This window comes from Condylura cristata, unplaced genomic scaffold (assembly GCF_000260355.1).
Source record: "Condylura cristata isolate star-nosed mole 26May11 unplaced genomic scaffold, ConCri1.0 scaffold00018, whole genome shotgun sequence".
NCBI classification, from domain to species: Eukaryota; Metazoa; Chordata; class Mammalia; order Eulipotyphla; family Talpidae; genus Condylura; species Condylura cristata.
Window position 1 is genome coordinate 23,720,614 of NW_004567119.1, and position 12,766 is coordinate 23,733,379.

The 12,766-nt window shown below is 38.0% G+C and overlaps 1 protein-coding gene across 1 annotated transcript in view; it reads right to left on the reverse strand.

Moving 5' to 3' along the window:
- USH2A (Usher syndrome 2A (autosomal recessive, mild)) overlaps window positions 1-12,766 on the reverse strand; it is a 589,735-nt gene that overhangs the window by 175,904 nt on the left and 401,065 nt on the right. Inside the window, 2 exon segments of the mRNA XM_004685238.1 lie at window positions 7,703-7,825; window positions 8,683-9,029. Coding sequence (XP_004685295.1) covers window positions 7,703-7,825; window positions 8,683-9,029 — 470 coding nt within the window.

Here is a 12,766-nt window from a genome sequence, read left to right on the forward strand (position 1 = left end):
TGTCTTTTTAAAGTAAGGTTTGAATGTAGAATTTATCTGTTTCACATAAGAAATACTTGCTCCATTTAATAAATGAGAGAACTGAGACCCTGAGAAGTTGCTTTGTGTGAGGTTGCATCACAGGTTAACTAGAATGACTGGGATTCTGATTTTAGCTTCTAATATTAAATTTCCTCCCTTCTTATTTAATTATAATTTGATTGTAGCATTTCATTTGGTTTGTACTTGTCTTTTGCATTCTAACTTTCACGGAAAAGTTAAAACTTGAGGCAAATAAGGTCAAAAACTCTCTAATGAATACTGAAAACCTTGTTTTGTTGTGTTTGAAGTCAGTCTTCATATTTAGTGAGTTCATATTTCTATGGTCTCAGATTTCCCCCAACTTCTCATGTTCCCATAAACCCAGCTTTCATCATTTATGTGACATCACCATTTATACCAAACCTGCCAACCCCTCAGCTTAGCCTGGACTACCTGAATGAGCTCCGAAGCTGACATTACTCCATGGTTGGGCAAAACCACCTACCACGAAGCCTACTTTATAATGATATGCTCAGTATCTCAGCAGTGGATCGGTGTTTTGTAGACCCATGGAATTAAAAACCACAAAACACAGTTTCAAAAAGTGCTAGCAATGCAGCCACCACTGAGTACAGAGTTTACTTTTGCAGTCAGGTGACAGGACTCGTGGCTGTGGGAACTGCTGATGTGTCCCCCATAATGAGAAACCATGCTGCTCTCACTAGTCTGGGCAAAGGTCAATGGTCAACATTCAGAGGACAGTTTCTACTCAGTGTATATGGCTTCTGCATACACCAGTTCATATAAAAAATGCAGTAGTTTGCTCAAAGTGCCTTCTGGCACTTATTTTTTTTTATAAATATTTATTTATTTATGCATACAAACTGGGGTACAGGCCAGAGGTGCAGGGGCAGTGAGAGGCTTCACCAGAGACAGAGTGGGGAGCAGAACTGGCAGATCAACGAAGTACACTGCTGAGGGGAGCAGTGGGCGAGACAGGAAAGATCTGCACCATGTGGGTCAGCTCCAGGGCCAGGGACTGAACTCACTGAAGTGGCTTTGGCTAGCTTGCAGTGCTGTGCTTTAACTCACTGCACCACCAGTACTTTGTTTTTTAAATGAACTTAGGTGTTGATTATTGATATAAAATGGGATAGTCCACTTTGTAATAGCATATAATGCCTCAAAGAGGAAAGGCAGGTTCAGCTGGCACCGTGTGTGCATACGACTTATATAAAGCAGGCAGTTTCTTGCCTAAATATTGTGTTCCTTAGGCATGTCTTGAAAGATGTGCCACTTCAACCATAGGAAATGGTTTTGGAATTCTGCTAAGTGAAAGAACACATATAGTAAGTCTGTCGTGGTGCCAGAAAACCAACAGTTGAAGGTGAATTCAAGAATACCAGCCCTCAGAGTAGTTGTTCTCTAAATGCTTAATGTCATACCATCCTCGGTCTCTTTCTCCGTCTACACAGAAAATGGAAAACTTCATTGTGCTACAGACACAACTATGGTATTTTCCCTTGTAAAAGGTAATAGATATTAAAATTTTGTTTATGGAGCGATATTCATTTCAAGGTTCAGTTGTTATTACTCAAATGAATTAGAAAACCAGATTCTATTTTAGATGATGAAGTTTTTAATATGTTTGTTTAATGGGCAGATAATTTTATAAGTGAGTGAATGAATATTGCATTGTTACTGAAGAATTTAACGAATAAAGCTCACAGGTCACTTACAGTTTCTTAGGTTACTAACATAGAAATCCACCTGTCCAATAGAATAAGCTCTATTGTAACTTAGAAAAGGGTTTCTTTTACAAATGACATTACTCTTCCATATTTGATAGAACATCACCTCATTCATTGATTTGTTAATTAATTAAACACAAACTACATGCCAGATATTTAATATAATGAATGTGCTATCTGACTGGAGTATATATATCTTTTAAAGGAAGATGATCTCTGAAATACTCATATATTTACTCATTTTTCTTTTAACATGCACCAGGTAGAGCATCTAATTGTACCTCATCCACTCAGGAAGTCTTCAGGGAGGAGGTGCCATTTGAGTTAAGTGTTAAGTGATATTCTGTTCAGTGAAAATATCCAGTGAGAAGCATTATTGCAGGTAAGAGTGTGAAGGCTTGTATATTGAATGAGCCTGATGTGTTTCTGCAACCAATAAAATTCCTCTATGCTGCTAGTGAAAGCCTCAGCTAATTTTCATCAGAATTAAAAATGTGTCAACTTTATTGATGTCCTAACAGAATTCACGTGTCAATATTGTCACCAGTATAAATCATGCTTCTGAAAACACTGGCTGCTCAGTTACTTTTTCAACTAACTCTTCTTCATTCCACCACCTCTCAAAGATCGTGCTTACACTGGCAAATCCTTTGTGGGAATGAATAAACAAGCAAACAAAAATTCAACAGTTTCTGTTACTTATATCTGCAGTTGTTTAATTTTCCATTAATGGCAATTATCTTTCTAACTACTTATTTTCTGGTTCTAAAAATGCCACTAGAAAATTTTTCTGTTGAGCTTTAAGGGCAAAGATGATTGCATTTGAAAGATTTTATAATCTGATACATTTTAGATGGTGAGTACCAGCTGTAACTACCCTATTCCTGTAGTTAGCTATATTTATAGTACTCTAAGTAACCCCTAAAATACATTTGCTGTAATTTCTGTCTTTGTTCTATGTTATCTACTATGATATTGATTTTAGAAACCAGAGTTAATATTTTAAGAAAACATGAGGGAATCAAGCCTCCGGTGACCAAGTGGGCCCTTCCCAATTCAGAGGTTCATTTTCCTGAGGTAAGGTTTCATTTATAAAGGATGGCGAGAGGTAGCTGTAGAGCACTGAGGAGGAGTCCCAGTGGAGACAAGCACCCCTGCTGCTCATTTAATTTAAACAGGAATTAGAGGTTATTCCACTCAGTCTGAATTGAGGGTCTTGTTATGTCTTGCCTCCCCAGTGTTGACCAAAGTGGGCTTCATTCCCAGACCCAAACTTTATTTGCATTTGGATATTAAAGAAGAAAACACAGTATCTCTCTTATGTTAGTAGCTTAAAGGGTTAGAATTTATGTCAGGTGAATTTAACTTTGACTTTATGGACTATTTACTGGAAGCATATAAACTTGAACACAATGAAGTCCAACAACTCTTGGCGAAAAAGTTGAAATTATATATATTTGAGTGCTTTCATTTTAAGGTAATACTACTAGTGATTTCTTGAGGAGTCATCTTAAGTCTTTTTCCAGACTATCATTGCAAAAGAAATATGTTCTAATAAATTATAAATAATTGATTTGAAAAAAGTTATTATAATTGACTTTGTCAATATTTTCCTTAAAAGGGGAAAATAATCTATTATTTATCACTTATTCCTCCTTGGTTAAGCCCTGACCAAAATCAGGGAAGTCTGTCACTGTTGTCTCAGCAGTTTTATCTGATCAGTTGGAAGTACAACACTGTGAGATGCTGGACCACCTCAGGGTGATTTGGGGCTTAAGTGGCGGGGGGGAGGTTCATGGTTGCCCTCTGTTAACTCCTGTCTGACTCACCTCGCCAGCATCAGATGACAATGACATGTTCACCAGATTTTCCAAGTGATGAAAATGTCAGCAAACCCAAAGTTATGGTTCCCCCAACAACTGTAACTTGGCTCTTTGGACAGAATTATTAAGGAAGAAAAGTTGAAACTGATGAATAGTCTAAACCTGCAGATACACTGAGTTTGTGTCTACCCAGACAGAACAGATTCAATCCTGAAGTAAGGACACCTGTCAGTCAAACAAAATGATGTCTCACCTAAGGTAACAAGGAGTATAAACTACTTTGTCTAAACTAAATTATCTCATAGTGAGCTTGACACTCTTTTTGGTATATACAGACATGTTTTTGTACAGATAAAAACTACAAGAATGATTTAAATTTCCTAAACTAATGACACATATAATGGAATTGGCATGGTTTCCAGATATTATAAACAGTTAACCAAAATGGACCACTTGCTCAAAGAGACTGACTTGAAGTTATATTTTTATATTTACCTTCACAAATATATTCACGAAGGGATGCTCAGTAATTCTTATTTTTTTATATATATATGAAGAGATACGCCATTTTAAAAGCTGGATCTAGAGGCAACTATGGTGATATCAGGTAAGGAGGGGAAGACATTAGTCAACATTCCCCTTATTTAGGTCGGTGCAGATTAAGTAGGACATAGTGAATGATGGAATTTGGGGAATTCAATAGGAAGCAACATAATACTGGCACTGGCATTAAATTAGCCTTGCCTCTTCCTCCATACACTTAAATAAGGAGCCAGTCAAACAAGCCAAGAGCTTGTCAAATATCAGCCAAGTCCAGATAGGGCTGGAGGAAGTTGCAGCACTGTGGTGTTGAGTCTCAGCCTTCCCCTCTGTCTTTGGGGGCCCATGAGCTCACGAGGATGCGTGAGGCCTGGCTGCCAGCAGTCCAGAGGGGTCTTGCCTACATTAGACCCTACAAGATTGTTTCTTAACAGAAAAACTCCACAACACACAGCCCTCCGCAGTGGACTAATCCAAGGTTGTTTCGGTCAGAGGACCCACACCTTGCCTTGGACTGAGGGCCCTACCTTTCCTAGACTTAGACAGGGTAGAAAGCTAGAAAAAAACATTCTCACATGAAACCCAGGTGTTTGTATGGAATGTTAAAGAGAAACACATGTTTATTTTCTCAATCATAAGCTGGTTTCAGTAGTCATAGCAGTTGTTTAAATTAAAATCTTTGCTAGTCAAGCAGGAAAAAAAAAAATGCCTTGATTTTTGCTTCCTGAAGCCACACAGTTTTATGATGTATACTCTTCCTTTCTAGAAGTACCTGTTGTTGGTATGTTTAAGTCAATTTATACTTACAGGAATCACTATAGATTTAATATAAAACTTTGGCCTTGGTCCTAATTCTTCAAACTTTTATGCCTACTACAAATGACCTAAATTAACTTGCTGGGACTCGTGTTGTTTTTCTGCTGAATTATCTATGGCTAAAAATCAGATCCATTCATTAATAGTTAGGGACTACTTATTTAAGAAATTGCTATATTTAAGGCACAGAGCATTGACAGGTCATAGAAAGCTACTGCTCCATATGATTTCCCTGGGTAGAGCTGATTCTCTATTGTCCATGTGATGGTACCCATTAGGGTGGATATAATGCTTTGTGGGTATATGCACTTGATTTGTTATATACATATGTATGATTACACATGTGGTATGTGTACGTGTATGGTGTGTCTGTGGTGAGTGTGTGCATTATTGTGTATGTGTGACGCACACGTGTATAGTGTATATGTGTTATGTGCATGTGTGTGCTATGGTGCATGCACATACGTGTATAAGTAGTCTTTGTACATGGGTGGTGTTACGGTATGCACACACATGGATGAGTATATATATGTGTTTGTATGTGAGTATGCTTCCACTAGACTGTAAGTTTCTTGAGGACAAGGGCTATGCTTCTTCATTTATTCTCCTTATCACAGAACCAATACATGTAGTAAGGAAGTCATTACTGAATAAATTAATGCCATATTAAATAAGCACTGAAACAAAAATAATGGACAAGTGACTGATAACCATCATAATTTAGGTTCAACAAAAATGATACGCTACTGATCAACCATTCTTAACTTAGAAAAATGACACTCTCACAGATTCATTCTATTGCTTCATAAAATTTATGTGCTGCCTCCATCTAAGAACCTTTTAACATCTCTGAATGTTTCTACACTTTAAGAAGGACAGAGGAGTTTCCCCCTTTCCCAGAGAGGAAGAGCAAAGTTAACACTCCTGAAGCACAGAACAATGAATAGCTAACCCTGTCCTGAGTCTTTCTCTGAACAAGTGAGAGAGGGATTGAGGATACAGGAGTTTTGAAGGCAAAGTTCTGCCTCCTGGTGGTCCTGACAACATAGTGGGGTTTCCAAGCCTTAGCTAGACCAGGAGCGTATAATATAGCAGTGACACGCACTGGAGGTTTTACGGAAATACTCAGAAGGGCAGTGATTCAGACCCAGGCCCTCTGGGAAACCGCTAAGTCAAGACCTGAAAGATGACCTAGACAGGGGAAGGGAAATGGTGGCAATGGGGAAAGTTGGTGGGCGTGTGAGACATACTGAAAGCACTGCCGATGTGGCTGGGATGCACAGCCTCCATGGGTTCAATATAATCAGATTTCAAAAAAAAAAAAAAAAGCAAATATTGTTTATGAAAACTTGTAAGACATGTTTTAAAAGATTTATTTATTTATGCATACAAGAACTGGAATACAGTGGAATACAGACCAGAGGTGCAGAGGGTGAGAGGATTCACCAGAGACAAAGTAGGGGCAGAACCGGCAGATTGACAGAAGCACACTGCTGAGGGGAGCAGCAGGTGAGTCTGGAGAGGTCTGCTGGGCCATGTGAGTCAGCTCCCGGCTGGGTATCAAACTTTTGCTGCAGTGGCTGTGAATAGCTTCATAGTACTACAACTTAACCTCTTGTGCCACCAAGGAGGCCCACTTTTTAGATATTTTTAATAACTTTTCTATCAAATTTGTTATTTTGCTTGTTTCCCCACATGATCCCTCCTCCCCCCTCACACGCATACACACTGCCTAGCTAGCTCATCTCTGAATCCTGCTGTTAGCTCTGACCCTGCCTTCTTCTCATATTCCCCTGGGACTCTGCATCCAGCCACATCGGCAGTGCTTTCAGTATGTCTCACACGCCCACCAACTTTCCCCATTGCCACCATTTCCCTTCCCCTGCCTGGGTCACCTTTCAGGTCTTGACTTAGCAGTTTCCCAGAGGGCCTGGGTCTGAATCACTGCCCTTCTGAGTATTTCTGTAAAATCCTCAGTGCGTGTCACTGCTATATTATACACTCCTGGTCTAGCTAAGGCTTGGAAACACCATTATGTTGTCAGGACCACCAGGAGGCAGAAATTTGTCTTCCAAACTCCTGTATCCTCAATCCCTGCTCACATGTTCAGTCTGAAGCCAAGATGGTTTAGAATCATTTAAGATGGAATATCTTCTCATTTTATAGTTAGTTCAACTGAAGCCCAGAGAGGCTAAGAGACTTGCCTAATGTCACCACCCTACTACTTTATCACAGAGTGAAATAGAGCTTGAGTCTCCCAACACACCCATGCTTCCTTTATCTTGATATGGATAGTTGTCCCTAGATTTCTGGGAATATTTTCAAGTCCCAGGTCTGTAAACTAAACATTTTTTTTGTAGACTGAAACAATGACTTAAAACAATCATTTCCCAGAGACAGCAAGCAGACACATGCCCTGTAATTTCCACAGTTTTGTGCAGATTGCCTATTTCCAAATGCCTCTTTTAAGTTTCATGTGTGGTTTGAGTTGTGACAAAAGCAATAGGTTAAGGCTCAAACCTCTACAAACTTGACTTCAAAAGGCTTATTTTAAACATGCAGTTAAGATGGCAAATATTGAACGTGCTCACTGTTGCAGTTGTATGATTAATGCCACAGATAATAACTAAACATGTTTTATTGCATAACTGATAACATGTTCACACAATGAAGACACTGAGACACTTTGAACTATTCAACATGCCCCAAACTAAATGCCAGCATTTGTTTTTATAGTTTCTGTAATCTCACCTGCTAAGAGCCTTATCTTCATAAAACCACCGAGTTCCTGAATAAATATTGTGCCACAGATTTAAATCTTCTGGGGGATTTGATGCAAGTGGTTGCTGGATTTTACATCTCAGAAGCTCATATCTAAGGCAAAAGACAAGCAGAAACATAAGGATTATCTCAACAAATGTTATTACCAAAATTTAGGTTGTTGTGTGGTATGAGTGTTGGTGTATGCATGTAAGCATAAAGAAAACATCTTAATTTACAACAATGAGGTTTTTTCCACATGATTACATAGTTTTCCAGGCTCATTTCAAGTATTCAATTATTTCCAAGTAATCAGCTATATTCATGTTTTTCCATTATCAGCAAGAATGATAACATTTTCACTTCCTTCTATGTCAGATTTGCCAAAACTCTCTGGCCAGTTTTACACAAAGTAGACATACAAAAATGCTTATAAAGTTAATGATTTCTGAAGATTTTCACTATCGATACTTTATAAACAATGATAATATTATTAACTTTATAGACTTGGCTTGCTACAAATCCATTTCAGAATCACAGATTTTTCCTTTCATCTATATTCTTGACCACATTCTTCACAAATTTCCAGATAATAATGTGACAAAGAATTATTGTGTTAACTTTGGAATTTTGAGGCACATTTGCTCAAATGAATAATTCAGAAAAAGCATCAAGTTTGCCTGACAAACACTAAAAGTACATATGGAAAATCAAGTTAAAGATTTTTTTAGAGAATTGTGAGAACAGTGCTGATTCTCAAGGGATTTTTAATTCTTCATGATATAATGATATTTCTACCACAGAGAGTTTTTTTGATTCCATGTAAGTCAAGATACACAATATGAAATGGTACAAAAGTTATGAGTGAAGATATTCAATAGTAATTAGTTCCGTGTTTATATGTCGGTAAACATTGCTTTCCATCCTTTCTAGAGAGAGACCATGGCAAAATCCAAAGCAAAGTTACTTACTCTTTCCTCAAATTAGTTCCTTTTGGCATTAATGGGTTTTGCCAAGAACTCCCAATACAGGATGCACTTAGCAGGCTCATCAGCAAGGGGCGGACATCCTGGGACAGGGTGGGCTGGGTGGAGTCATGGGCAGGTAAATGCTCTGTGCATTTTCCCAGATTCCTGTTCCTTCCTGAGCAAGACACAATGGTGATCGAATAATTCAGGAAAGGCTTCAAATGCATGATCACATGACTGAACACAGAGGAAGTAGCATTAACACCGGTTATCATCACGTGAGGGTCAGGCAAGCAGCTCTCGTAGCTAAGCACATTTCCATCCAGAATGAGTGGGGGATTCCAAGTGACCTGCAATAAAAGCTAAACTTAGAGTCCACGCGACAACACAGGAATGGAGCAATTCAAGTTCACAAGGCCTAGGATTTTGCTGTGTCTGTTTTTCAGTAAAATTGCTTTCTAAATGCCTGCTTTCTACTTAGCCTTTTGCACCAGACTTAATGAAAAGTTTGGGATCAATTAGCAGTACACCGGGAGCCAAATGAAATGCTGTGTCCTGGGTTTGGCTTTTGTCTTGATACTTTCTAGGACTGACAGAAGAGTACACACCTTTGTGATTCATCTGCACTGTGGGTGTTCTGAAGGACACAAAGCACACTTAGACAAAATTCACACATCCACAGGCTTCAATGGGGGAGCAGCAGGATGCGATCATTTTCTTGTTTATAACTCAATTAAATAAAACCTCAGAACACCTCCCTTTGCATTGTTGCATTGTCAGTGTGTGCTCTAAATTTGTCACAACTCTGGGTTTGTGTGTGTGTGTGTTTGTGTATGGAAGGGTGAATCATTATTTACATTTTCAGTGGCTGCACAATTGAGTTCCTGCAATCCACTTGTGCATAATACAGAAAATAAAGCCATGCCAATGTGCTATTGTCAAAGATAAGAGATATATACAAAGCTTTTTAAAAAGACAAGCAGAGGATGATTCTGTTTAACTTGTGAACTTAAGCATCAGAGAAAAGAAATATTTTGTAATGGAATTTACTATGTTTATTTAATATTCTCTTTCTTTTCTGACCAACTTTTTTTTTTTTTTTAAACATTTATTTATTTGTGCATGCAGAACTGGGGTACAGGCCAGAGATGTGGAGGGTGAGAGGATTCACCAGAGACAGAGTGGGGTACAGAACAGGCAGATCAACAAGGTACACTGCTGAGGGGAGCAGCGGGCGGGTCAGGAGAGGTCTGCCACGCCATGTGGTCTCCTCTGGGGCAGGCGGGGATCGAACTCATGTGGAAGTGGCTTTAGCTTCTCAGTGCTGTGCTTTAACCCGCTGCGCCACTAGGGAGGGCCCTCTTTTCTGACCAACTTTTAGGGTCATAGTGGTAACTCACTCATGCTCTTTTGGGGGGTAAAAGGAAGCTTGGAAAATATGTGTTGATCATGTTTCACTTATTTATGTGCTATCTTGATCTCTTTTACTGTTGCCTTGCAAGGCTGCTTAAATCTGGAACACATACTGCATCTTTCCAATAGATCATGAGCTTCTTGTTAGCAGGATGTAAACTGAAGGTCCACTTAAAGCCATGGACACTGAAGTGGAGTTCATTAAGTACTTGCTCACATTCAACTGGATTCTATCTTTTCCTGAGCAGACTATTACTTTGAAACATTAAGATACATTTCCACAGAGTGATACATTGATGTACACATGTGGTATTTCATGCAAAATCAAAGTTGAAAGGAATAATAGAAAAATTAGGATGGAGAAGGAATGACCAACATGTTGTCCCTCACATCAAAAGAAAAAATGTCCCCCAAAGGAATGGGGGTGAGATTTTGCTGCTATCTCTCACTAAGGGTTGACAGAACAGGCTCTACCTAGAAATCTGGGGTCATCTAGACAGCAATCATCATCCTAATTGATAACTGATGTTTACTCAGATGTTACTACATGACTGGGGATCACAGCTAATATTAGAAACTTCATGGGGAGCTCTACAGTGTTGGGGTGAAGAGGCGTTTCTGATGTGTTTATTTCTTGGGAGCACAGAGGATTTTGTCTGGATGTAGGAAAAGATCAAAGACCCATTAAAATATGACAAAACCTTTCTCTTTTGGAGTCTGACTTCATTTTGAGGAGTCTTAAGTCCTACCAAAAAAAAAAAATCCATTTTTTACTAACTACATAGAATACTCTTTTAAAGTTAGTTTCAAAGTGTTGGAGGGATCTATTTATTTTTCTTATATGTGAATTGTCAGGGCAGTGTTATTTTTAAAGCAAGCTAGTCATCCTTTCTTTTCCAATGAAATAAAGTGGTACTTCCACATTAAGTAAATTTCCCCCATATACTTTATCTTTTAATCTAAACTTTCTAGTCTGTGTTTTATGTCTGTTTTTAGGCAAATACCATACTATTTTAATTCAGTGGCTTAGAATTGATATAAGCACGGAGGGAGGGTCTTGTCTCATTATTCAGTTAATCAGTTATTTTACAATATTCTAGACTATTCCAACCATTCACGGCTTTTGGATCTCTGTTGTCTGTGAATCATAACTCCTACATCTTACATAATTCTAGGCTATTTACTTAATCTCTAAATTCTCAGTTTTCCTATCTGGGAAATGGGGCTATTAATAACATCTTCCTGTTTGGTTTGTAGTAAGAATTACATAAGAGTAATTCCTAGAGCTTAATATGAACTCAATAAATAGTAGTTGTCATGATTACTATTTCATTTCCTACCATAGAGTTTATCATTCTTTGTAATGATTGATTTAAACAAACATCAGAGACTAGTAAATCTTCACAATTCAGTGAGAATAATGGTGACATGTGAACAGATTTTTAGTTGCATTACTGGAATATTCTTGATGACTCAATGATGACTTTTGGTTTTCTATTTTTAAATGAGAATGAATAAAAGGTGTGAATTTTAAAATAATTATCACTACATATTTTAGGCATCTTCTAAGAGAGCTTTAGATTTCTGACTTTGTGAGAGCTGGGAGACCCAGCTCCCTCATCATGTTCATCTAAACTCTCCTAAACTGACCTGTCACCTGTCTTGTTTCATTCTGGGAGAGGTAACAGAGTAAAAAGAAGGATTAAGAAAGGAAAGAAAGAAAAATCCAGACAACCTGTTTTGGATACTCTTTGTCATTTACATATCTGAATCAAACAAAATTGTACATAGAGTAATTGTTCTTCTCAAAATATTTGTTTTTTTTTTTCAAATCTGCCTATTTATTAGATTTTTGTTAGAAAGAATCCAGAAAATTGTTCATCATGTAACTGCCTTTGTGAAAGAACTGTGTTCATTTCACATCATCTGGTTTGGTTCTTCTACCAAAGTTTTGCAAAATTCTCCCAGAATTATAAAGAAGTCATTTCTGGAATGATCAATAACTAGAGAGGAATCAAAACTGGTGATGGTTCATGGGTGTCAGCATGGTGGGAATTTTCTGGGAATCTCATCTGAGAGGAGGAATAAAACCTGTTCCATAATGAATGATGTAAAAAATATACAAATAAATTAAAACAAATAAGTAACTCTAGATTTGTTTGGGTTTTCTTTTGCTTTGTTTTTATGCGACCATTCATAAAACCATTCAAATGAGGAATGATTTTTAAGACGCACAATTTCTATAATAAACATTGTGTCCCATACAATTCCAATGAGTTATTTTTTGTGGTTTTATCAACAGAATTCTGTGTACTTTTGATATTTCCCTATCAAAAAGTATGCTTCTTTGACCAGTCTTATCCTGAAATTCATGGTTGAAGACTTTTAAACATAGCTTTAGATTATAGGATAAATTTAATTTTTTCAACGGTGGACACTAGTGGGCCTCATCCCGTGTGTAGGTGATCGATGGGGTTACTGAGAACACAGGACACAGATCCTAGCAATAAAGTCAACAGATGAACTTTGCTGTTATGCAAATGTCTTTTGTTTTGAGCTCTGGCGAGCAGACCGCTCTAGCAATGCTTTTGGCAGTAGTACAAGAGCAAACCCATGGAAGCATGTGTGTATTTACACAAAAGAGGCTTCTAAGCTACAAAACTCCCTCCTGTTT